Genomic DNA, 25376 nt, shown 5'->3' on the forward strand with positions numbered 1-25376 from the left:
GCGGCGGCTGGGCCTAGGCCCGCGCGCGGGTCGGGCTGCGGAGGAGCCCGTGGAGCGGCTCCCTGTGAGGTGCGGGCCGGCACCGTGTCCTTGGTGGGCGAGGTTGTGAAGTGTGCGGTTTGCATTTCCATCTCACGGAGTGTCTGGGGATGGAGTTGTTTCAGCCGAATTCAATCTGTTAAAACGTGATTTTTTTTTTTTCTTGCTTTATTTAAATTAAGGGTTGATCCTTTCTCCAAAAAGGACTGGTATGATGTCAAAGCGCCAGCCATGTTTAATATCAGAAACATTGGGAAGACTCTTGTCACCAGGACTCAAGGAACTAGTGAGTATTGGGGTTTTATGCAGTATAAAGATAGGTATTTGTTCTATATTAGCACTTCAAATGAGACTTAACTATAGAACTGCTGACGGACAGTTTTTCTTGTACGAGATGTGAGTTTTGAATTAAAAAAAAAGACGAACTGCTTGATTATAGCGAGTTATCTTAAATTGATAGTTAAAATCTAGTTAGAGAGGAATTACTGTATTATGGTCCTTCTTTAGATAAGAATATCAAACCGTGGTTAGGAAGACAAGGTTGGAGCTCCTGACGAGCTGCAGCTATAAGGAGTTGAACTATTACGGAGATGTTCTGGATGTCAAAGGGAGATAAGGAGACAGTGACATGTTGGTCATGACTGAAATTCAAAGTTATTAAGTAGGAGGTCTTTGGAAAGACAGAAATGCAAACTTAGCAGGTGATTATCAGGATGCATTGCTGAATGGGTAAACTTTAATGAGCTGCATATCTGAGAGTAAGGAACCCTTCGGTAGGAAGGCACAGTGCTTTAGATGCAGTTAATTTTGGAAGATTAGGTACGTGGAGTGGTTTAATATATTTTCTTGGTTGCACTTCAAGTTATGAAGGTGGTTGTTATTTTCAACTGCATCATGTGAAACCATTAAAATAAGGGTCACTGTAAACTAAGTATGAGTCAAGCAGCGTTAAAATTTGTAATTTTTAAGCAAAGATGTGAAATAACTGCACTCATTTGCTTCTGCTTTCTATGTTGAGAATACAAGGCTCTTTGTTTTTGTCTTTACATTGTTATTCTTCAAAATGGAAGGTTAGTATCTGGTTTGAGTAATAGTTTTCTAATATTAGTACAAGTTGCATCATTTTTTTCATAATACAGAAATTGCCTCTGATGGATTGAAGGGGCGTGTATTTGAAGTGAGTCTGGCTGATCTGCAGAACGATGAGGTTGCCTTCCGTAAATTTAAGTTGATAACTGAGGACGTTCAGGGCAAAAATTGTCTGACCAACTTCCATGGAATGGATCTCACCCGTGACAAAATGTGTTCCATGGTCAAGAAGTGGCAGGTATGTAAAGAACGAGGTCTGCGTTACTGCTTTCCTCTTTAGGAAGGGAACTGGCTGCTGGTGTGTTTTAAAGCTGTTTCCGATGGTATCGGCGTATATTAATGAATGTCTGGTGCACATTTGGGAAGCCTCTCATGGGCATAACTGTTTCTTTTCCAGACGATGATTGAAGCCCACGTGGATGTCAAAACTACCGATGGTTACCTACTGCGCCTCTTTTGTGTGGGTTTTACAAAGAAGCGTAATAACCAAATCCGCAAGACTTCGTATGCCCAGCATCAGCAGGTTCGGCAGATTCGCAAGAAGATGATGGAAATCATGACCCGAGAGGTCCAGACCAATGACCTAAAAGAAGTTGTCAATAAGCTGTAAGCTGATGGTTTTTCTCTTTTACAGTCCATATAATTGTTGCAGTTACTGACTGAAGGCTGGTCCTTCACTTTTGTGTTTGGCAGAGACCATGTGAAGTTTGTCTCTGGTGCTGAAATGCTGATGTGCTACTTTGAACACTCGTCTCTGCATCGTATTTGATTATTAGCCATCATGTTTGCATTAATTTAAAATCAGGCTTTCCAAAGATTTTTTTAATTTAAGTGTCTAGAATAAAGTTATAACTCTGATAGGTGGAATTGGCAAATGTTCTGGATTCCTCAGAGGGAAGTCTTCCAAAATACTGTCCTTGCTTACAAAAGTTAGATTACTGGTTGGGTCTCTAAGGACCATGCTTGCTGTGTTCTTACCAGTGTTGCAAGGAAAATGTCTTGTGATCTAAGTACACTTCACCCTCACTCTGGCGATCTCGTTGAACTGATGCAAACTCCTCTTGAACGTCATGTATTCTTAATTATTTTAAGTGTGTGTTGCTTGACTAGGAATTAGCCACAGCTCTAACATTTTAGTGCTAATCTGCTTTCTTGACTACACAGGATCCCAGACAGCATTGGCAAAGACATAGAGAAGGCGTGTCAGTCCATTTACCCCCTTCATGATGTCTATGTCCGCAAGGTTAAGATGCTGAAAAAGCCCAAGTTTGAATGTAAGTCAATCACTCTTCACATCTAGGGATGGGGGGGGGGAGGAAAGAGATGTGAAAATAGCTCCTTTTGGGGAAAGATATTAAAGCAGCATCAAAAGATTGTGTGGCTGTACTAGTTAAAGGCTTGTCTTTCTAGTCAGATGTTTGGCTTTCAGACTGGGAAGTCACATAGTGGTTACTCAGTTTGAAGCTTTTGATTTCTTGCCTGAAACTGAGTATTTGAAGGCTCTGGTTTGGGAATGAATGATGACAAATTGTTTCGGTCCCAGATGACATGGAATGATTTTAACTTTCCCATTTTCTGACATTCCCATATGATTAGGCACTAGGTTATTGTAGTATATGTATCTGTAACTTACTCCATTGCTTGCTTTATGTTGGACTCCATCACTTAGTTAAGCATCATCATCTTGCATGAGCTTTCTGCAATGGAGTTGATCATACCTACTACATTACATGTGCTGGTGGTTTAATTTGTACGTGGTAATCGATTCAGTAATTCAAAGCTATTTAAAATAGGTGTATCTCACTGTTTGCAATACTTCTTTTTAGTGGGCAAGCTGATGGAACTGCATGGTGAAGGTGGTGGTGCTGGAAAAGCTTCTGGGGATGAGGCAGGTGCGAAAGTAGAGCGAGCTGATGGATATGAGCCGCCTGTGCAAGAGTCTGTCTGAAACTACAAATTGACCAAAAATAAAAGATTTATTACACACAACAAGTGTTTGGTTGCATGTATTGATACTGGGTGATATTGCTGTCAGATGTAGATGTATTTTTTTTAATAAGATAGACGTCTATTTGAACTGAAAAGGAGAAAATAATTGCTATGGAAATCTTTTTTTTTTTAATGGCTCGTGTTGCAAGATAAAGAGTAGATGATGGTTTGTCCTTTTTTGAAAGATGCTATTAGAAAATACACTAAGGTTTCTGTGTTGTTTTTTTCCCCCAAAACTTTGGTCCTCACAGAAGAAACTGAAGGTGGGTTTGAAGGTTGTATTCAATTGGTGAGAAGAGTGTGAGATGGGAGCACTGTACAGAGCTAATCAGTAAATGGAGGAAAACCTTTTGTTTCAGCATTTCTTTACTGTGAAGGCATCTTCAGGATTTGTCATGTGACTGAATTTGGTGTGATCTTTCATGGAACATTAGAACAGAGGGAGAGGCGTTCATTGTAAAATGGCAATGGTCTGTGTTCTAAAACCACTCAAATTACTTGGCAGATCATTTATGTTACCTGCGTCAGGTAGTTCATCTCATTTTTTGTTGTTCTGGGTATTCCAGCTTAAAGTGTTTGTCTGGCTGAGATAAAGGGTACTATTTATGTTGTTTAGAAATAAAGGGAGGGGTAAAAACCACGCATCTTCTGCTATTAAATTGTTGGCACAGTTGTTTCTTAAAAGCTGAGAACAAAATGCTTTAACCTATTTTGGAAGGTTGCTGAGGTGTTGGTGGTTGGTGGTTCTTCCTGTTAGCTGTGAATTCCCTTGGGACAAGAACTGGAGGAAAATAACAAGTTTGTCTTGCAATAAAGATAGTGGGTGTGATCAGTGAGGGCTGTTTTTCATGGTTGATAATTTCTACCTTCTTGCAGTTGATAACTAGGTTTTGGAGCAAATAACATGCCAAATGTGGTAAGGACTTCCACTAAGACCTTTAGTGGGCTGTAGATGATGTGATTTCATATTGTGGTTCAGTTACTTTACTGTCTTAATAGCAAGCTTAATTGCAGGAGAGCTCCCACTGCGTAACTGGGTAAGCAGTGAACACAGGCAAGTTTTGAGGAGCTTTTCCCTTTTTCTCACTACAGTGCTTGCATAAACTCTTGCAGAAGTGCCTGGTTAAAACTAGTAAATTTAAGAAGCTTTTTTGTTGAAAGATTATGAAAGGAAGTTAAAGTACTTTTTTTCAGTTTGGTAGTTAAACTTGGGTGGTGTGATTCTTCAAAGCACAGCACGTGTACAGCCGTGTCTTGAAAGTGTTTAGTTTTGCCTCTTTTCTTGCTTTTCTGTTCCTTCTCTCAGTACACAACTGTCTGATGGGCTAACTAAACAACACTTTGCATTTGTCTGAAGATTCCTATGAGCAGTTACTTTAAGAGGACAAGAGCATCTGAAGTATTCATGTATGAGCACACAAAAACAGGCTGTTTGAAGTTACCATCCTAATTACCTTGATTTGATATTCAGGTAGCTCACCTTTCTTAGATTGTCAGCACAGATCTTGATTTGCTTTGCAGTTTGAGTAGTAGAGGAAAATGAACATATAAAAAGTTTATGATGGTGAAAAAAGAAAGAGATAAATGCTGCTCTTATTCTTCTGCTTTGCTCTTCTGTAACGTTGAAACTGTATCTTAATTTAGTGGTTAATGTCAGCGGAACTTAATAAGGTTTGCTGTAGTGCTACAGGCATCCTTCTCTTAAGAGTTCTAGGAAGTGACATTCTGATGCTATAAATCGCAGATTACCCATAACTTCTCCAGCAAGAACAAGAGCTTGTCATGGGAGTGAAAAGCCAACTGGGATACAGTGGTACAGGTAACATTGAGTGTCCTTGAGCCTAGCCTACAAAATTTTTAGTGCAGTTCATGTGTATATACGTGTATTGAAGCTACGTATTAGACTAAGATCTGTCAGCTTTCTTGGAAGCATGCTGCATGTATATGCTGTTCTGCAGTAATTCCACCAAAGAAATCCTAAGGACTGAACTGGCCTGTGCTCACTGCAGAATGAGTTAGAAAACTAGACGCTGTTTCTGAGCATGTTTGTGAAAAATGGCATCTCTTAGCCCTGTTTTTCCTTTAGTTGCTGGCCTGCACAGTGTATGTTTCAGAACAGCTAAGGTAAGACTATGTTGGTCAAGAACAAAAACTTGCTTTTTTCAGTTGTTCAGAAGCCATTCTACTGTTTTCTACTGTTCTCAGCTGTTTTTTTGTGTTTATTAACAGTAGGCTGCTGACATTATCACAGAGTGGCTGTGGGTACATCTGTACTTATAAAATCACTTCAGATGTAGTAGAACAAGTAGTTGTGTCACAGAGTACTGCCATCATTCTGACACCTACTGTGCTGGGTGGTTGCTGCAGGCAGCAGGTGATAAATTTTGCATGTGTTAAGTGTGAAACACGCCTAAATGCTGTTGAAGCCATCAAGATTATCTGAGGGGCTTGCACTGCTCCTGAAGAGATGAAATACTGCTTTTGGGGGTTTTTTCATGTTGAGTTAAACATACAAGCAGAACATGATTTGTAGCCCTGTCACGTTGAGTGGAGGGCTTAGCTCACTACAGTGTAGGATGATAAAAATGCAATCATAACGTAATTATAAAAATTTATTGGTTAAATACATTTTTAATTTACAGAGGTACCATAACAAGTGTACTAGACTTAACAAAGATTTATTTACGACACTGTTATCTGCACATAGAACCAAGTCTTCTTCCTGAAGATAGTCCCAGAGTGGAGAGAACAATACAAGCCTTGCTTATCAAAGCATTTCTTATTACACTTGATGTTTGGGGCTCTGGCTGAATTCTAAGGTTACAGCTGAAACTTGCTACTGTACTGCAGTTAGGAATGGTGTTCAACTTCATTCTTCCTTTTCTGCAGTGTACACCTTAGAAATTCTATCTTCTGTATGCAGTTTCATGGTGATAGTAGGCATGAAGTCTTTAACAGTCACTTCTATGTAAGGCAAGCCACTATACGATTTTTAGTAGTTAAGCTGTCTGCAGTAACATAAACAGCATGTAGGTGGCAGTCCTTGCCCAGACTTTTAAGGCTCTGCTGCTTTTCCTTCCCAGCAAGATTGGGAGGAGATGAATAATGTAAGTAGAGTAAACTTAACTACTGACAGGCACTGACTTCAAACATTCAGTGGAAGATAGAAAAACAACTGGTCAATATTACAGTTATAAAAATGTGGGAGAGAAAATTGAAAAAAAAATATAGAAAAATTCAATTCTACTTGGTGACTTGTATAAAAACCTTAAAAAACTGCCAAACAATAAGTAAACATTATACACTTAAGCCTCCTCCTCCCACCACAGTGATTGTATATTTTATGAAGACCTGGTATTCTCTTTGTTGGAGTGGTTTTGTTTGTTCTTCTCATGTTCTGCTCACAAGAAATTGAGAGTTTGTCTTGGTACAGGTCATAATGGAAGAAGCCAGTTTCAAGGGGGTGGCCTATGGTTTAAGTTAAAAATTTAGAAATCTCTCTTTTGTATTTATTTCACTGGAGAAATCTCTCATTTGTTTTGCCCAAGTCCTACAGAAAGCAAGGGCTGGCTTATCTATATGAAGAGCCCTGGGCAGCTCCAGGCAGCAGAGCTTGGAGAGAGTTGCCTCTGAGGTGGACTTCAGTTTAAGCTGAATTCCACATGAGTTCAGGACAGGCTTGTTGGGATGTTAAAACTGAATAATAGCTGCACAGACTGTGATGTTTCCATCTTTCTAGGATAGCACATATGCGGTAATGGTTTTTATAATGTTAATCCCTTTAATGCAATTAAAAATCCAGTTTGTAGCTCATTTAAGCTTTGTGTGATCTTCATCCTCGTGTCGTGTGATGGTGACACGTAAGCGTACAGCACTTCACACTGGTGAAGCATCTAGAGAAATAAGTGTGCTAATATCTGTATTTGCAACTACTGTGGTGTAACTATGAATTCTGAAGAGCAAACCAGTGCTGAGGATGGTTCAGATGAGACCCAGTGTGCTGCTAATCTCCAAGACATGTTCCCTGCTGGAAGAATTCCTTCACTTTAGTTCTGAGTGGAAGCTTGTATTGATTGTTTTGCTGAAGGGGAGGGAGGGAAAAGATTTTTGCACCAGTAGGTACTTGTTGCCATGTTTGGACCTCCTATCAACAGAACTGTAAGCCAACACAAAACTAAGCTGAACCATCTCAAGGTGAGTCGTGATTGTTCTAGTTTCCACACTCTCCATCAACCACTCATCTGGTAGCATTCTGACAACTGGAACTTCAAGGTAGAAAGATCTTGTATTATGTTTTGATATCTATGCTTCTGAAATAATGACTCATAGTAACAACTTCATGTTTCTTCTTTTTCCCATATGGTACAAAAGTGATAGAATATTGTCAGCACTGCAGTTAAGTTTTTTACTCCTCCAGTCTGAAGTTAGCTGCTAATCAAGACTCATTTAACAACTCTGTCAGAAACAGTGTCACAAAATGGCATTTCCTGTCAGAAGGTCCAGATACCTCAGTCATGGTCAGTTGCTGTTGCTCAAGTCATGCTGCTGCTTTTACTAAATGATTTTGTTTGAGCATCTTTGAAGTAACCTCTTGCAAGACATTTTATCCTTAAAGCTGGGACAGACCATTTATAATGATGCTTGGTATAGCTGGTATGTGCTAACAACCTGAAAGCTAACCCTGTGCCTGCTGAAAGCCAAAACCAAGGCTGCATAATAACCTTCAAGTTAGAGATAGGAATAGTGTTGCTGAAGTATGTTCCAGTGCTTGAGTGGTAAATGAAACGCAGACGGAGTGCAGACAGGCTTTCCACTTAAATATAAGGGGGTGGAGGGGCAAATTGCTGAAATAGTAGAGCTGTGCTGGGAAGGGAACTGAGAAAACAGAATAAATGCTGTCCATCACAACTCCTACTGGGAAAGAAGGGTAGGGTGGTGCTTGGCAAAGAAGGAATAGTAGGAAAACTAAGGCTCTATCTTTGACAGATGTTTGAGGTGGACAGAAAGGTCTAACATGGTTCAAACCAATTTAAGTGCTATTAGTTAAGTCTTTTCTGATCTCCCTTTTTGAGCTGCTTGGGCTAAGAACAGCAGATTACTACACAAGGATTTGAGTTTTTCCTCTTACCAGTTTAATTTGACATTTTTCTACTTTAAGTTATCTAACTCTTAAGTGAATTCTGCTAACATGGGAGTCAAGCAGTAAAGAAACCTGAATATTGAACATGATCTACATACTGCAATTATATATTAAAAACATCACTTTAAACAGTTCTTAAAAAGCTCAAATAAGCTTACTTTATGCAGAGGTTGTACATGATAAGTGTAATACCAGATAGTAAACATAACAGAATACTATTTAAGTTAAAATGGTGTTGCACCACAGTCTTTCCCTAGTTGAAGACCACTGAAAATCGCACATGTATTTGCTCTCAGAGCTCTCCTGAAGCATGACTAAGTACATGGTCACAAAAGACTAAAATCTTTTTTGACTTTAAGATACTAGTATGACTGTCCAGAATAAGTAGTGCAAAACATAGATAGTCAGGATACATTGATGTCTGTGCTGAAAACATTCTCTCCCAGACACAGGGAGTAGAAAGACAGGCAACACTTCATGGTGTTTTTAAAACTTGAACAAAGTTTTTGGGAAATATCCCAGATCTTCCTTGTATCTCTCCACTCATCCAGTCCTCATCTACAGATTCCAGCTCTGTTATAAAATCTCCTGCCTGTAAAAGAAGGAGTAACGTGAGCCATTACAGCTTTCCATGTAGTATTAGGGCATGCACTGTTCATGGTATTCAGAAGCAATTAATAGCAATCAAACAGGATGGTAGTTGGAGATGATCGCTCCTGTTAGATTTCTTTGAAATTACATTTACCTAACCGTCTCTTAGTGTAAATTCTTGTCAAGGGTTAAAAACCACCAGTTTGTGAGAGGAAAAAATAATGCTCCTGGATAACTTCCTGCAGGTAGGTAGGTGTGTTACAGAGACTGCTTACAGGCTGCTGCCTCGCTCACTGCGCGTGTTCCTGCTCTGGTGTGAGGGTTTTTCTTCTTCAAACACTTCAGTGGTTTTCTTTCAGTTCAGTCCCAGTATTTTCTACAAATTGTAAACTTCCCTCTTTCCTTTGGAAGCTTTCTCAAAAAGGAATGCAGTTGAAGCTCAGTATGGCCTTTAAATTAAGTTTTATCTTCCATGTTTGATCTTCAGTCCTGCTTTCATCTTCCCGTGCCATACCCTTCATTCAAAGTATTGGCATAACTCTAGCCTTTCTACCAGTACCTCAGTTCCCCTTTTCTGTTTTAAAGAATCATCCATCAATCCCATAAGGCAAGCTGCTAACGCAGAAACTAATTATTTTCTCTTTCTAAAGTAATGTGTTCCAGTTGATAAATGCAATCTTGGACCTGATGCAAACGTCTGCTGGTTCTTAGATACTTGCTTTTGAGGACATTTACTTAAATGTGATGTTTTCTCATCTACAGCAATATACCATTTGTTTGTGCTTTTTCATATTATATAGGCATACAGCATATACTTCATTTTCCTTTTGCTGATGTGGCAGCTAAGGGTCGTGCTGCCAAACTTTTAGACCAACTTATAGATTTTGCAGTACTAGGTCTCTCTTAGAGATATCCCTGCTGTAATGCTGCCACCCTATTATCAAACCATCATGTTGCTGTCTTTCCGGTCAAAAAGAGAGGCTCCTTTGACCTTATTAACTGATCAAGAACTGCATGTACTACAAAATGATGTGTGTTGGTGTTGTCATACTTAATGAATTAGGGAAGTCAGTGCAAGAGTACACTTTCTGACTTTTCAGTGAAGATTTTGACAATGGTAAGGACTAACCTTCTTAGTTGCTCTATATCAAATATATTTTTTGTCTATTATCTGAGTTCTGATGTTTCACACTCCAAACATTTAAGTTTTTTTTTTTTTTTTTTTTTTTAAGGCCATTCCTTAGCAACATATGATCTGCTGAAAAATTGGCCAAAAAAAAAAAAAAGGGCACTTACTTTGAAGGAAAGCTCATCTTCATTTTCACCATGAAAATCGTAGAGAGCTTTTGCTTTTCTTTTCTTCCCTCCTAAAGACTGTGATGTCTCTACCCTGGCTGCAAAATACAGAACAGATGAGTTATTTGGATTTGAGGGAAATATGTCTTTGTTTCTGGGGAAGCTTTCCTATTATGCTGGTGTTTTCTCCCCACTAGTATGTTATCAGGTGTCCAAATGTTATTACTACTGCTACATGGCAAACTCACTGTCATGCTAGACTAAAAATTTCTACTGTTACCAGTTCATTTTACAGTACTAACACATGCTTATGGTTCCACGTCTAGAAGAATTAAATGTGAAGTTCATTTCCTTAAACTCTCCAATGGAGATATGTAAGGAAAGTTGTCATTTCCACTTTTTATTTGGATATGCAGTAGCATTGTGTTCTGCATGTATTTAAATTACACTTTCAACCATTTCAGAATCTGTATCACTTTCCAAATTACACTCTGACTAAAGCCATGTCATTATTTCAGAAACCAATTCAGCACTTCAGTTCAGCTTTAGGATGTTAATGTCTCTAATGGTGCATGGTTTTTAAGGCAGTGGAAGAGCTAGGTTCTCTCAGAAATTAGTCATGACTGTTGCAACTTATGGAATAATGAGCTGTCATCTAGTAGAGCACCTACCTGAGCATGCCTGAACAAAAACTGCTGGGAAAATCCCTTCCTTTTCATTCAGTCTTCCTCTATACCACTCAGAATCTACTTGTTCCAGAATTTGGATGTAGTCTCCCTTTTTAAAGGATAAGTCATCTTTGGTTTCTGCTGTAAAATCATGAAGTGCTTCACACCACTCTACTGAGCATTGGTTATTCTACTCAAATGAAAGAAGAAATAAGTTTATTTTAAAAGGGAATAGCAATAGGCCCATGGATGTTGGTCAAAACAAGGGTACAAGATTTGCACATACTGATTTTCTCTTATGCACTACTCTCACTGCAGATACTAACCAAAAAAGCATTTCAAAGCGTTTTAGCAATTATTATATAATTTTATCTAAGCTCACAAGCATTCCTTTTTACCATTGATGGCAGAGACTAGGGTTGGACCATTTCACAATACTTAAGATACACCTAATAAGAACTGCCTCAAGCAGAAAGGATAAAGAAGGAACATATGTTAATTTGCCAAAAGCTGTCAAATCAATCTAGGTAGAGCAACTGTAAGACTTACAGATGTGCCCACACACCATTATGTACTATGGGAACTGTACTACATTTAAGCTGTGCTGCTAATCTGAGATTGTAATAGAAAGTCTAGGCTAATCTATGAAACCTCTGTGTAATTTCTGCACACCCTTCCCTCAATGAAATTTTATTACCTGAAGAAGGGGAGAAGAAACCTCCGCTTTTTTCTTCAGTGCTCCTCCTGTACCTATGTAGTAAAGAACAACTTTAGAATAGTTTAGCAATGACTAGTCAATATAACATCAGCAACTTTAGATATTTGAAGTGACTGTTAAGATTAACTTCGCAAATAGTGTTCCATTTGATTCATCACATCCATCTTCTCATCCTTTCCATCTCCCTTCTCCTGTGCATTGTGATTTTGGACTTCTATATCCTTCTTACAACTGCCTATGTGTATTGCATAAAACCATGTTCTTGAACATTTTTGGTAATGTAGTCGTACCTTTTTCAGGCAGATCTTCAACTACTTCCACAAAGTTCAAGGGAAAAATTCCAGACGCGCCTCTAAGTTCTCCTTTGGCCCACTCTTCATTTATATATTCTTTAAGGATAATTGTTTCACCTTCAGAAAAACTGAGTTCGTCTTTCTCATCTCCAATGTATTCAAATCGTGCTACACATCTTGGACCTCTGCACAAGCAATACAGGAACTTACTTGGTATATTACTTGGTCCCTAGAATATTCAGGTAGCGTTATGCAAAGTATGCATTGATATCTTTTACTAAAATGATCAAAGAATGCACTTAAGATTGAACAGAAGGGAAGTTGGAGTCTTGACCTAGTTATCTTCTCTGCTTTCTGAGAAAAATGAGTATGGTGCCTAAAGGAAACGGAGATAACATCTGTATCTGAATTTCTGGCTGCTGCAGTATTTTTGCATAAGATCATATTCTTTCGAACAAAAAGCATTAGTTCTACATGTGTGATTCTATAATTTTGCCCATATCTAAGTAAGTGTACTAATACGCTTTTGTTAAGAGCATCCCAGGGTGAGGAAATAAATCATTGAAGATAAAAACATCAGTGAATCTGATACGTTACAGAGTTTGGCGGAATATTGAAAAATGAATTGCATCTTTTTCCTCGCTTAACAATTTTATGAATTTTTCATACAAAAAAATCTGACTTATGAGAAATGCCATGTTGGAAAACAAACTGAAAACACACTACAGTTCTGTAGCGTAGTTTAAAGCAATCTGTAAGCTTGATTCTCATCTGCACTCATATTTTCTTACAAGTTGCAGCAGTAGCATTTTCTGCTCATTTGTCAGGTGTAGAAACAGCCTTTGAAAAAAAAGCCCAAGTTTCAGTTAGGACAAGACAACATCTATCACAACAAGGCCGACACTCCTGGTGATACTAGTTGCTATCTCTGCCTGAATTAGCTTTACTTCCTGCAGTTCAAAGTTATGAAAGCCAATAAAGCATTACTCAGTTAAGTCATGTTCAAGGGAGCTATATCTATCTATCTATATATTATACATATATTTATCTATATAAACACTTGTTATAAATTAACATAGCAGTTTTTAAACATACAAAGTCTTTTTTTTTTCCGTGAAAAAGTTTCTTAGTGAAATGCCATAAATGTTTAGTTTTTCAAATAATATTGGTGAAGAAACTATTAACCACATTAACCTCAGCACAGATAACACCTACTTCCGCATTACCTTTCCTTTTACTTACTACTCAATCAAGGTAAGAAAGAAAACAATATGTATCTGACTCACTTAATGGATTGAGAGGAGCAGGATATTTTTTTCCTTTTGCCATCTTCTGGAATATCAACCTAATAAGACAACAAAATAAGTAAAACCTTCAATGTCAAGCTCATGCCAACATAACTACTACAAATGCTGAACTTGTTAAAATCATCTATTTTTTCATTAAGCATCATCTCCTTTTGTAATTTCCATGTGATGCTACACAGTCACTGAAATGTTCTGATATATGACAATGGTAATGCGGTTTTGGGTGTCTGATTTTTCAATCTCATGCATAGTTCATGTTTTTTTGCTTTTTAATAGCCTACTTTAATAAACTGGCTTGCAGCCAGGCCAACTGACAGAAAATGGGACTGGATGCTACTATGTATTGTTGCACTTAGCTCCAAACTTTCAGTTAGTAATTGCTCTGTATCATTTGCTAGCGCAATATATCGCAACAGGCAAAATTAGTGTTTACACATTTTTCTGGGCTTTGGTAGCCAGCTGTACTCAGAACAAATGCACATCTCCTAAATCTCACTTCAGTATTCACGTGGTGGCAGCATATATTTAAAGAAAGGTTAATTTAGGAAAAACAAACAATCGTTCTTAGCTCAGTTGTAGATAGCTACCATGAGCTAATTAAAGGGATTGAAGAAATGTCATCTAGAAAACCCATACGTGGATATGTCAAACAGAAGCATTAAAGTCCATTATTGTACTTTTGGTATGATATGAAGGATGGTCTGTGATATTTATTTAAGACTATGTGCCTCTACAAGCCTAGACATCTTGGCTAGGAGCTTTGGGCTATAGCTCACTATCACATAAGCTATTTCCATACACATCAACAATAATGTTTAATTGCTTTTGTGAAGGGCTGGATAAAAATCAGTCAATTTCAGGCAAATTATACAGACAAAGATGATTTTCAGGCAAATTATCTTTTTACTGCTTGCTAGAGAAGCTTATACCTGTGGTGCTCCCAAGTGTCTATGGGAAACAAAAACTATGTATTACTGTTTATTAGGTATCAAGACACGAAGCTCCTATGTGGCTTGATATCATAAAACACACTACGGTGTACTGATGGAGGCCTTGTATCAAGACCTAAGCTGACATGAATTCTCAGGAAAACTCACTCAGCAAATAAGCTATATTTACTTTTTCCCCTCTTTTTTCTTTTTTCTAGTTTTGCTAAAATAATTATTTTCTTACTCAAAGGGTATCCAGCTTTTTAAAACAAAAAAAAAAGAATTTGCAAAGTCTCTTCCCTAGCTTTTAGGAAGTTACATCTGCTGGTATCTATGTTGAATTTGACACCAAATATCCATTCCACTGTTTTAACATAAAACCTTTTATCTGTAAGCCAGCCATTTGACAAAAAATATTAACGCTTTAAATTGTTGTTTTATGTGGAAGAGAATATACAAGGTAGCTAACAAATCTTTCTTGTAAAGCAAATTGAATATAGTTCCATGACTACGATCTGCAGGTCTATTTGTTTTTCTTCAGTGCTTTCCAAGCTTTGTAAATTCTTTTCCAGTAACACACTACAAACTAAACAGGCACCCAATATAACATACTGTGTTGGTTGCTGAGTACATGGTATTTTTCATACAGCAGCACTTCTCATCTCTGCCAGCTATCCAGTATCAGCACAGACCTTAACCGTCTTGAGCAGCCAGCCATACACCTTCACTGCATCCTAATGTTAGTGTTCTTCCATGCCCATTTGGCTGGGTTGGATAGCCCAATGACCCTTCATACAGGCACAAAATGGACTTAAATTCCAAGTTAGGCTTGCAATAGATCTCATCTAGCTTTCGAGGCATTGAACTATGTTGCATTTCTTTTAAGCTGAGCCTCTCAATTCATTTCTGTTGGGCACCAAAACAACATCTGCCTCTTGCTTGCAGTTTACTGGCAAATGTCACATTCAGTAACAGGACTGCTTTAAGCTGCTCATTTGCAACAGCACAGTCTCTTTTCACTGTGCCAGCACACCCATTTGTGAAGCCACGTAGGCAAACTGATCCATCTGGAAAAAAGAATTCTGGGAATAAAGAAAAAATGTTTTACTGGGCTCAAATGCTGTCTTGACCCAATTTACTATGTGGGTGCAGAAGTGGTGATTCCAGCATAGCTTAAGGGGAGAGGAATATGAGAGAAGATGAGGTGAGGGCAAAAAGCAATCATCATACTTGTATGCTGTATTTTTATATGCAGCTGTAAAAATAATCTGCTTGTAGACCCAGATAAACTACCCAGGTTAAGAAAGAGAATCTGGTAAGGGGCATGATTTTCTCACTTGGCTTGAAATTAACAGCAAAATAATCTCCATAACACAAGTTAGCTCTGCCAAATCAAGCATCTTTCTAACATCATGCAAACAAGTTGCTATGTCTTCTGTGATGCCAGAGGGAAAAGAGATTATCTCAATAGGAGCTATAGTAAAACAGAACAAGAAAACCAAGCGTTAGGATTTAGCCAAGTATACAAAGCCCACATACAATCACTTGAACAAAACTGGCAGGAAATATCCCTGTGCGATTCCCACATTTTCCTCTGTACCACTTGGCATCAATTCTCTCCAAAAGATAAACAGTATCTCCAGAACGAAGGTCCAAGTCATCAGCGTGCTCTGCAAAACAGCATCATTTCAGTTAATGGGTGTTTTCACCCTCACTAATTTTGATCATTAACACTTTATTAATATAAATACCACGGATAAAAGTGGACTAAGTTTTCATAGGGCCTTAACTGTACTTGCTAAACAAATTAGCTTGAACAAGACGACCAGCCCAACCATAGGTAAACACTTGGATTTTAACAACACTACATGCAGACCTTGCAGCTTCCTGACTATTTTCAAGATCTGAGTCCTAGGAAGATCACCATTTGAAAGACTTGGAGAAAAACAAGCTTCCGAAATATTCACATTAACTTACCTGCTGAAAATCATGCAGTGCTACAGCATGGGGAGCACTTGTGTCAGAAACTTTTGGAGAGCTGTTTGAATCCTGGCAAAACCAAATTCAAACCGTTTATACATCATGGAAAATATTAACACAGATTTACTGTCATGTAAGAATAGAAACCTATAGGTTTCTGCTAGTCATAAGTCTGCTCATAGCTAGAATTTATGCTGGCTATTTGATATTAATACAGCCATGCCCTAAAACACATTAAATTTTGTATAAGCCCACAGAAAAGAAAATACTTTAAAGATTGTAAGTCAATTCCCTGATATATCACGTACATCACTTTGTAAAACTAACTGCTTAGCTTTTGCCCATCTTTCTGATGGGAGGGAGTCATTATCTTCATACGAGACAGAGGAACTTGACCAGTTTCCCTCTCTTCTAGCACTCCAAGTAATTACTGTTGCTCTGCTCCATAAGCAAAATGAGCTGGTGCCATAAGGCAAATCACCATTATTGGATTCTGTTTTGGCGATTGCTTTGTTTTTATTTAAGAAAACACAAGGATTTAATAAATCATTATTGGATTTCTCAGAGTAACCTCTAAAGCCTAAAGCGCTTGATATTTTAACATAACGGGGCTTTACTCAAGACACTTACTCATGAAACATTAACCACCAGAAGAAAATATCTTACCTTACGAGGCAGTTCTCCACGGTTTCTGGGAAGGCAATTTTCCTTGGCAACTCCATGAGGCACAGACAGCTTGAATAGGAGCAAATGGAAATAGTTTGTTTCATTTCAAAGCACCCAAACGTTTCACAGCATGCCAGGTGATGGAACTATTCAGATCACCAAATACAGGTAAATAATTTGGGAGTCTTCTGGAAGATGACACACTCATTTGGTAAGTATTTAGAACAGAACTGCAGGTGATAGAAACTGCTTTTTTGGGAAACCACTTTTTTGTCATCAGTTTTAGAGGTCTTTTAGCCACTTAACTTTTATTATAACATACCATGTATGATGTTCACCAACACTCTAATACACAGATATATTCTGCTTTCATTTTAACTATCTACTTATTATCCTCTAACAATACATGCAATACCAAAAAACACTTTTTATAATGAAAAGGGATTATGTCAATACAGTGTAAATGTAAGATACTTACTGTTACATTCCTCACTCTTTGCAAGCTTGATCAAGCAAGATAAGCTATTTTAAACTGTAATGCTCCCCCACTTTTGCTAAGCATTTTGACACGTACAGGCAAAAGCAATACACAAACATGATATTTATTGTTTAATGTTCTCTTAATAGAATTCAGAAATGACAACTTTGAGAACCCCACCCAACTAAAGTTGTGCTTATAACTATCTATTTACTAGTATTTTCTAAGTAAGATTATATGTTGATAGATGCACTAGCCATATCACATTAGCATATCAGTACATTTTTCATTACTACTATCATCACTGTTCCATGAACAAGTTTCAGAATATCTCTGCTCTTACCACATATTTATTGTAGAGAGGATGACCTGGCTTAGGTCTAGGAGGTAAAGCTGGATCTTGATTTTTTAAGACTTGGCTTTTTGTTCTCTTGGGTCCCAATCGGAGCTTGCTTGGCTTTTTATCATAAGCAATATAAGAAGTAGATCGGGAAAGAGCATCCTTCTGGGAAGAGGTCTTGGTTGTAGAGAGTTTTGGTGGAGGTGGCCTTCCAGGAGCACCTTTAGGTGGGGGAGGTCGAGCTGGTACAATTTTTCCATCCACAGGCCTAAAAATTGCGTGAGCAATCAGTGATATGTGTATTAGTAGGCTTGCCACTGCACTCTCCAACTAGCTATCAAGCTTGCTTTAAGGAAACAGTCACAATGACCAGCATAATAGAAGAGTGTATAATATCTGAAGTTCTCCAAGAAACAAACCTTCAGATAAATGAGATCAAATGATCAAGCACTTAGACAGGTTTTTTTACTACATATTTCCAAGTCTGCTCTCCATTTTTGCCTACAGCCTGCTAGTGTTCTCAAAAGCTCCCTAGGTAAGGCAGGATTTTCTTCAGCAATCCAGCTTCAAAAACAGTTTTGACTGCAGCTGCCTTAGTATACAGTCCTTCCACTGGAGAGCCTTACTGAGAGCCCTGAAAACCTCAGCTGATGAAGCAGGTCTTCAGGAATCAGCCCAACTCATTCACTATGATGTCACCTGAGGTGACTTTTGAGCCTCTGCCAAAACTCATGATCTATTACACCACTTGGTACAATGGCTTCAGTAGCTTGATTTACCATTTTTATGTAAACAAAAGAAAACACCAGTGACAATGCTCAAGCTTCTTGGTAATGCTGGAGGTACCTCACTCTCATTAGCATACCAGTAGTTTAGAAACCAAACAAGTTTAACTGATAGAAAAATTTAAAAGAAAATAATTTAATTTTAAAGAAATTAGTTTTAAATCCCCCTTGGTAAGCACTAATAAAAAATGCTGCCTATACAGCGTACACAAGCAATAATTTTCAAAATCAACTTTCTAATAGTTAATTTGCTAATAAAAATCACCTCTGTTATAAACAAGCATTGTATATATAATGCAAAACTTTGTGTTACTAAGAAACCTGGCACTACAGCGATTCCAAAAAGACAATTGTTTTATTGTTATTAGTAAGTTTTCAGTGCATTACTGCCGTTTTCTGCTACATATAGTATAATAAGAATAATTATTTGCTAATATGAATTCCTCAATGATCTGTAAAAATTATCATCACCTACAACAAATGTGCATTAGTGGGACTTAGGGCATTCTTCTAACACGTTTCAATTGTGTCAACCACCACTTTGGAAGATGTTGGTGATTTATAAGTGCACCTGGATGCAGTTTTCAACACCTATTTGAGTATGGATTTTTTCTTAAATATCAGAAATAATTTCCCCTCCTGCTCAGTTTCCACCTCTCCTCATTCTTGGCCTCATCCTAAGCTTTTTTTTCGTACTGATGAAAGAGCTAACTCCAATTTAGATTACATTAAACCTAGAAACAGACCAACCCATGCGTTTGTAAAAAGACTCAGCTAAACAAACCAAGAAAAAAAACCCAGCAAGCACACATTATTCCTTAAAAAAAAAAAAAATTTGAGCAGAAGAGTAAAAGGATAAAATTTTCACTCCAATTCCAGAGAACTACGAGAGAATCGGGAATGCTACTACAGTAAATAGAATAGGGAAAAATAACATGCCATGGGGGGAAATAATGAGGTGTTTCCTTCTTGGGTACAAACTTTCCTGTTAATGAGTAACTATGGTAGACCAGGCTTCAGTACTGAAAGACTGTCCTATTTTGACAAAATAGAGTGAGCTCTGTATTTCAACACACAGATTTTGAGTGTAGATGGTGACAAAGCCACAATGGGCTAACTGGCCAATGCATTCATTATTTCATTCCAGTTTGTCTCTGGCATTTAGTGGGCCTGAATCTAAGCTTGGTCCAACTGCTTTTTCCTCCTCAGCTCTTCTGTACTGATTGTTAAAAGGAATAAAAATAGGTTATAATGCATTCTGCAGCTTCACTTTTTTTTTTTTTTTAACTTTTTTTTTTTTAAAGTAAACAGTAGAGATACTATAGATGTTTACCTGTGCTTCCGAGAAGGTGCTGGCCTAGCACGTGCCCATACTAGGGTGGCAGCATCTGCCACCTCCATTCCTTCACCACTCAAACCCAGCTGCAAGTGCAAGAGCTGCTGACCAAAAGGTCAGCAACACGCAGGAGATGATGTTCTATGTTCAGCTGAGGGTGAAAAGGTTAAAGATGCAGAAAGGAATGACTGTCAGCAGCCACTGCACATTAGCTGAAGAGCCAAACAGCTGTCCTCCTATAATCTCTCTGCTCATACCAATACAGCACAAACAAGTATGAAATAGCTAGCAACTTGGTCCTGTTTATTTATTAGTCAATATGTTAAAAGCACCTAAGCCTACTGAGTTAGGTTCAGAGTCAGTAATATCTATGCTGTGACTAACTACACAAACTTATTCAGAAACATCTTTGTTAAGTGAATCAGTGAAGAATTGCACTTACCTTGGGGGTAATGCAGGTTCTAATTGAGATGCTCCAGCCTGTTCTGTATGATTCAAGTCCTACAAACATTAAAAAGACAAGGTCATTTCATTAAGCCTAAGAAATAAAACAGATCCTGTTTAAATGATGTATTTCATATTTCAAATTACAGTCAGGAAAAAAAAGTATTTTTGGAGTTTGAGGAAAAAAGTAATAAATAACATGACGTGTTCTAGAGTATTATTGTTGTACGTAGTGGGAAATGTAAATTGACTACCTGAATCACAGCTAAAATTGTGCACTAGGTATAACCCAGCCCTTTCTTGCCTACAACTTGGGACTCAGAGCCTAAGAGCCAAATTCAGGAGAGTCACACAAATGTGCAATTTCAGTGCCTCTAGGATTCTGACTTGCTTGCAGTTACACTATGAGCTTTGACAGATGAAAGGACAGGCTGACATAGGCTTAGAGCAGAAAATACAACCTTGATGTATCTCACACTGGAAAAAGTCTCTTGCCAATAATGTTAGGCCTCATTCAGGAAGGTATCTAAGGATGTTTTCTAGAGACCTAACAGACAAATCCTGATGAGTCTTGCTTTGGCAGATCAAGTATTTACTGCTTCCAGATGCCCATCCCCACCTTGCCAGAGATTACTACCCCACAGCAGTCAGTAGAGAGTAACATGACATAGCTGAAGGGTTTGGCCCACAGTAATGGATTAACATATTACCATCCTCCTGCTGTTCATTTTTATCCCAATGCCAGAGAATAGTGCCAACTACGCTGACCAACCACAGATGTTTGCAAGAGAATGGTAAATCAGAGTGCTGAATTTGGGTTCAAAAGTAGCCTTTTTGAATCAGTAACTTTAAAAAGGGCTGAACAGCCATATTTATCTAGATGTGGACATGTGCTTGAAACTAGTAAACATTTTTTGTGATTTTTCTCCACCTAGAAAATATTTAGATGTATTTTGTGACAAAACTTTGACTCTTGACTACATCCCCAGATGAATGCTCCTGAGTAAATGCTTCTGATTAAAAGGAAATCTGCTGCCTTCAGATGGGAGTGGTATCCTACCACCAAAACATTTCCTCTTCTGCCTGAAAAGGAGCAAACCTGTACCAACTGCTGCTTAAGGTCAATTGTTTCTATTTGTTCTATTGTAATCAGTTTCACAGATAAACACTGCTAGTTTTTGAAGAACCAGTTTTTGTAATACTTCATTATGAATTCATTCCCTATGTCTACCACTTAGCATTTGAAATACCTCAAAAGAAGTATATTCAATCCGGAACTTAAGTTTAAAAGAAGGAACATCAAAATCTTTAACAGGTTATTCCAAAATGATTGTATGAGGTAGATCTTCCACGTGCCTGTCATAATAATCTGGGTGATACTGCAAATACTTTGGGGTTGTATTGTGTAAAATGTTATTTAATGTCTTCGTATTGGCAATTATTTTTTCAGCATTGTCCAGAAAAGATAGGAACTCTATGAATAGCCTCTTTAACTATGATGTACAAAAACCTCTCTATCTACTAGCAAAAGTAGCTAAAAATACATTTGCTGGCTACCACATATCTAGTTTGAGCTTTTCATTTCTCTCTTTGCTGCCTGTGGTTTCCACAAGATTCACCAACATTTTTGTTATCATCATTCTCAACATTTGAAAATTCTGACATTTTCTACTTGAATTCTCTTTAGTACATCTGCATCAAAAGGCATACAGGATACACAGCTACGATGTGCACCATTATTACGTGGTCAGGAGCAAGGAACAGAGCCATACTTTCCAAAAATCGATGGTTCTACTCAGGTTGTGGTAAGGACCACAATAGAACAACTGGAAGAAAATTGAAGAAATCAAGCTTCACTCACCAACAGAACAGTTTATCCTGCCTGTAAATTAGGTTGGCCACAGAAGAAGTACTACGTGTATGAAATTAAAAAAAAACAAAACAAGTATTTCTGAAGGACTTTGGCAATATTTGACCATACAAATATTGTTTGATTTTGAACCACTCTACAGTGCTTTCAAAACTCAATTGTAGCATATCCTGAGTCCAGATGCAAAATAAAGAAAATTGAAGATAGATGTAATTGAAGTTCACTAAAATCAGCAAAGTGCTTTCCAGAACTGGCAGCAGTCTAAATTACCTTATTAAATCAGAGAGCACAGTCAAAAGAAGAAAGTCTTATATTTTTGAGTAGTCCCTTTCATCCTTTGGTTCCTCAAGTAACTTACTTTAAAAGGGCCAAGAGTGACAAGAGATCTGTTACCCAAAGTAGGGAAAGCTGTTATACAACAAAACGGTACTAACTTACCATGTTTTTTACTAGGTCACCACTGTTGGGTTTGCCCACTGTGATGTCAGAGGTGTTGCCAATAGGCTTTTCAGCAGGAAGTGGAGGAGGGCTATGTGGGATTTCATCTAAAGCTGTAAAAACAAAGCTCCGAATGAAAGTCTAATTAGTAGCTTGTTTACATAGAAAGTCTAATTAATTGATTCTTTACACAGACCAACACTAAGTAGGAGAATCCAACCTGGTGTGGGAGAATCCACCTCGGTGTGGGGCACTTTACTACAAACACAACTTCTTTCCTCAAAGCCAGAGCAGCCAATGCACAGGAAAACTCAAAGACTATGAACAGAAAAGGGATGCGAAGGGAACATTGCAACTCTGACGTTGAATGTAGGAATAATTCCCATTCCGCATAATGAACCTCCACTGGTGTCTCAGGACACCAGCAAGTTATTCTAGGGTTTCAGCTGCAATACTTGTTGATATAATATTAGACGAGTAGTAGAGTTTCTACCCTTGGGAATGTCAGACTCATTCCTGTATACCCTGAAACAACATCACCATCTCTCAGCCACATTTCTAAACTAGCTCACTTTTTTCAGCTGTCAGCTCCTGGAATATCCTTCAGGCTGGAAAACAGCTGAGGGTTATTTCAAGTAACCCTGAAAGATCAGAAGACTTGGATGGAAGAATCTACAGAAAGGTAAAAGCAAAAAAATCCTGCCTGCTAGAAAATTCAGGAGGACAAAACAAAAGGAGAGCTGGGAGTTCCCTGGAAGTCTTTAGGGAGCTAAGGAAATTTGGAACATAGAAGTACAGCTCCTACTACAGAAGAATGATGATCCCAGTTTCAATTTAAAAAAAATAACAAAACAAAACAAAAAAACCCCTATTAATTATATGAGATTTGTTTTAAATGTCCCTATCATTCAAGTCTGGGAAGCACTTGGGACCAGTTTTGTAAGCATATTTACCAATCATTTTGTCCTCAGATACTGAAACTTTGTCACCTTTTTTAAAATCTATTTGTATAAAATGAAAAGTCTTTTCTCAACAACAAACTTCAGACACTTAATTCTGACTTCCAGCCAGCTTTGTAATTTTTATTAAAAAGGGTGTATAGACAGCCTGGACTTTCACTCATGACAAAAATGAAGACAGATTCAATGGAAAGAACAACTTTATTCATTTCTTCAAGTTACTCGTTTCAAAATAAGTACTCTTAACAAAGAAAGAGCACAAAGGAAGGAGAAGTGGTATTTGTTTTTAACACCTTAGTTGCACTACCATCAGCTAAAAGGCTGGTGTGATGTTTACAAGTAAATAAGTTCAAGCATAAATAGATGATAATCCCTAGGAGCAGGTTAAAGTTACTGTGCTGGCAACGACTGAGCACAGGGAATGGAAGCTAATGCAGTTCATTCACTCTTCTAAGCTAGAACTGTGAGAAGTAAAAATGGTACCTGCATGTAACTGCAAAGGATATTTTCTTACCTCATTGATATATAAAGAGCTTGACAGATCTTTATATATTTATTCACACCACCTCAAATCTGGACATATGCACAGATGGTTGGATTTTCCTTCCTTTGCCATTTATAAAGCCAAAAGCAAAAAAAAAAAGCTCCAAAAACTAGTAAGCAGGTGCTAACTTCACTGATTTTTAAGTGTAAAAAGCTGAAGTGGAAGTTTAATGCTACCTTTCATCACAGCTCAACAAAAATACTAACAAACAAATTGTAAAGCACCAGAACCCCAAATTCTTCAACATCCACTTTTATCCTTTTTTTTCTTTTTCTTTTTTTTTTTTTTTAATTGGAAACAGCAATAAAAGACCTCCTTTGTGGAGAGAAGCTGTGTCTTGGATTCTTTACAGTAGACTGTAAATAAATTCTTCCAACTGGATAAAACTTTTATTTATGATCATTTATTAGCAGAATGACATTTCCTTGTAGCTTATCTTCTGTTTTCTCTGCATATTTCACCACTTCCACTGCATTTCACATATATGCAGAGGAAAAGAAAACCTGGTATTATAAAACTCTGGTGAGAGGGGATCTCAGGAAATGAGACAAAGTCTTAGCAGCAATGCCACCAGGATATTTTTGGTTCTACATCTACTCAATTTAATAAAATATGAGTCTGAAGTACAATTTTTTAGAGCTAGCAGTCTTGTGATCTTTCTTTCTAAGCTTTGAGGATAAAACATAAGGCTGAACATTAGCAAGTATGTACTCAAGGACAGAAAGAAGAACACACAAAAACCCATATAAGTTTTCCAATAAATTTCCACTGTGAAACACTGTCAGTGTCATTTGTAAAGATATAAAGGATCAGAGGTGAAAGAAAACCACAGTTAGGAGGTCCCTTACACAAAACTGAACAAATCAGTTATTTGCATCCAAATTCCTGCATGCCTTTTTCACTCCCTCTATTACTACCAAGATGCTATTGCTTGAATGATTGTGGTTTTTAGATCAACCAGGGGTCAAGGAAACTTCCTAATGTGATCTGTGAAAACTTTACAGTAACTTTTGAAGAACAATTTAATATAATAATGAGGTTTCTTTGACAATTGCAGACTCTGCTCCCAGGAAGCAGCAAGAAAATATCCTCAGCTGATGTCTAAAAGTAAATCAGTTATTACCAAAGCAGTATGGTTTAGCTGACTGAACAAGTTTGTTCTGCTGAAAGGGTCTCTTCCACATCTTCTCTGCCATCTCTCAGATCATCTCCCTGCCGCCACTTTCCCTATGGAGCATTAGCTCCAAAAGGTTTGAGAAACATCAAACTTAGTGCCAGGGAAGGCATCAGACAAGGTAGCTGCAAGAGTAGCATGACTCCCAACCATATGCATATCCCACCATAGCTGTGAGGTGTGTCATTTGTCTTGTTAAGCTGTACACTGGGATTCCTCTGACAGCTAATATAACAAGTTAATAGCAACGCCCTTTTTAAATATTTAGTTGCAGTTAAAATCATCTCCTGATAAAGATTTTTC

The 25376-nt window shown here is 37.8% G+C and overlaps 2 protein-coding genes and 1 non-coding gene across 3 annotated transcripts in view; 2 read left to right on the forward strand and 1 right to left on the reverse strand.

The window, feature by feature from the left end:
• Positions 1 to 3117, forward strand: part of RPS3A (ribosomal protein S3A) — a 3436-nt gene extending 319 nt beyond the window's left edge. The window contains exons 2-6 of the mRNA XM_003205439.4: positions 222 to 325; positions 1179 to 1366; positions 1526 to 1734; positions 2293 to 2402; positions 2955 to 3117. Of these exons, the coding sequence (XP_003205487.1) occupies positions 222 to 325; positions 1179 to 1366; positions 1526 to 1734; positions 2293 to 2402; positions 2955 to 3076 (733 nt within the window). The 3' untranslated portion in view covers positions 3077 to 3117. The remainder of the gene's footprint in view (positions 1 to 221; positions 326 to 1178; positions 1367 to 1525; positions 1735 to 2292; positions 2403 to 2954) is intronic.
• On the forward strand, positions 2641 to 2711 carry LOC116216638. The gene has a single exon (XR_004159780.1). It is a non-coding gene; the product is annotated as a small nucleolar RNA SNORD73 (small nucleolar RNA).
• Positions 3118 to 5711: 2594 nt separating the features above from the next.
• Positions 5712 to 25376, reverse strand: part of SH3D19 (SH3 domain containing 19) — a 75134-nt gene continuing 55469 nt past the window's right edge. Inside the window, exons 9-20 of the mRNA XM_010709550.1 lie at positions 22397 to 22509; positions 20087 to 20145; positions 17527 to 17791; positions 16706 to 16774; positions 16037 to 16108; positions 15599 to 15727; positions 13110 to 13168; positions 11821 to 12008; positions 11510 to 11562; positions 10816 to 11002; positions 10145 to 10242; positions 5712 to 8849 (exon numbers count right to left, since the gene is read on the reverse strand). Of these exons, the coding sequence (XP_010707852.1) occupies positions 8733 to 8849; positions 10145 to 10242; positions 10816 to 11002; positions 11510 to 11562; positions 11821 to 12008; positions 13110 to 13168; positions 15599 to 15727; positions 16037 to 16108; positions 16706 to 16774; positions 17527 to 17791; positions 20087 to 20145; positions 22397 to 22509 (1409 nt within the window). The 3' untranslated portion in view covers positions 5712 to 8732. The remainder of the gene's footprint in view (positions 8850 to 10144; positions 10243 to 10815; positions 11003 to 11509; positions 11563 to 11820; positions 12009 to 13109; positions 13169 to 15598; positions 15728 to 16036; positions 16109 to 16705; positions 16775 to 17526; positions 17792 to 20086; positions 20146 to 22396; positions 22510 to 25376) is intronic.

Source organism: Meleagris gallopavo, chromosome 4 (assembly GCF_000146605.3).
Source record: "Meleagris gallopavo isolate NT-WF06-2002-E0010 breed Aviagen turkey brand Nicholas breeding stock chromosome 4, Turkey_5.1, whole genome shotgun sequence".
Lineage (NCBI taxonomy): Eukaryota > Metazoa > Chordata > Aves > Galliformes > Phasianidae > Meleagris > Meleagris gallopavo.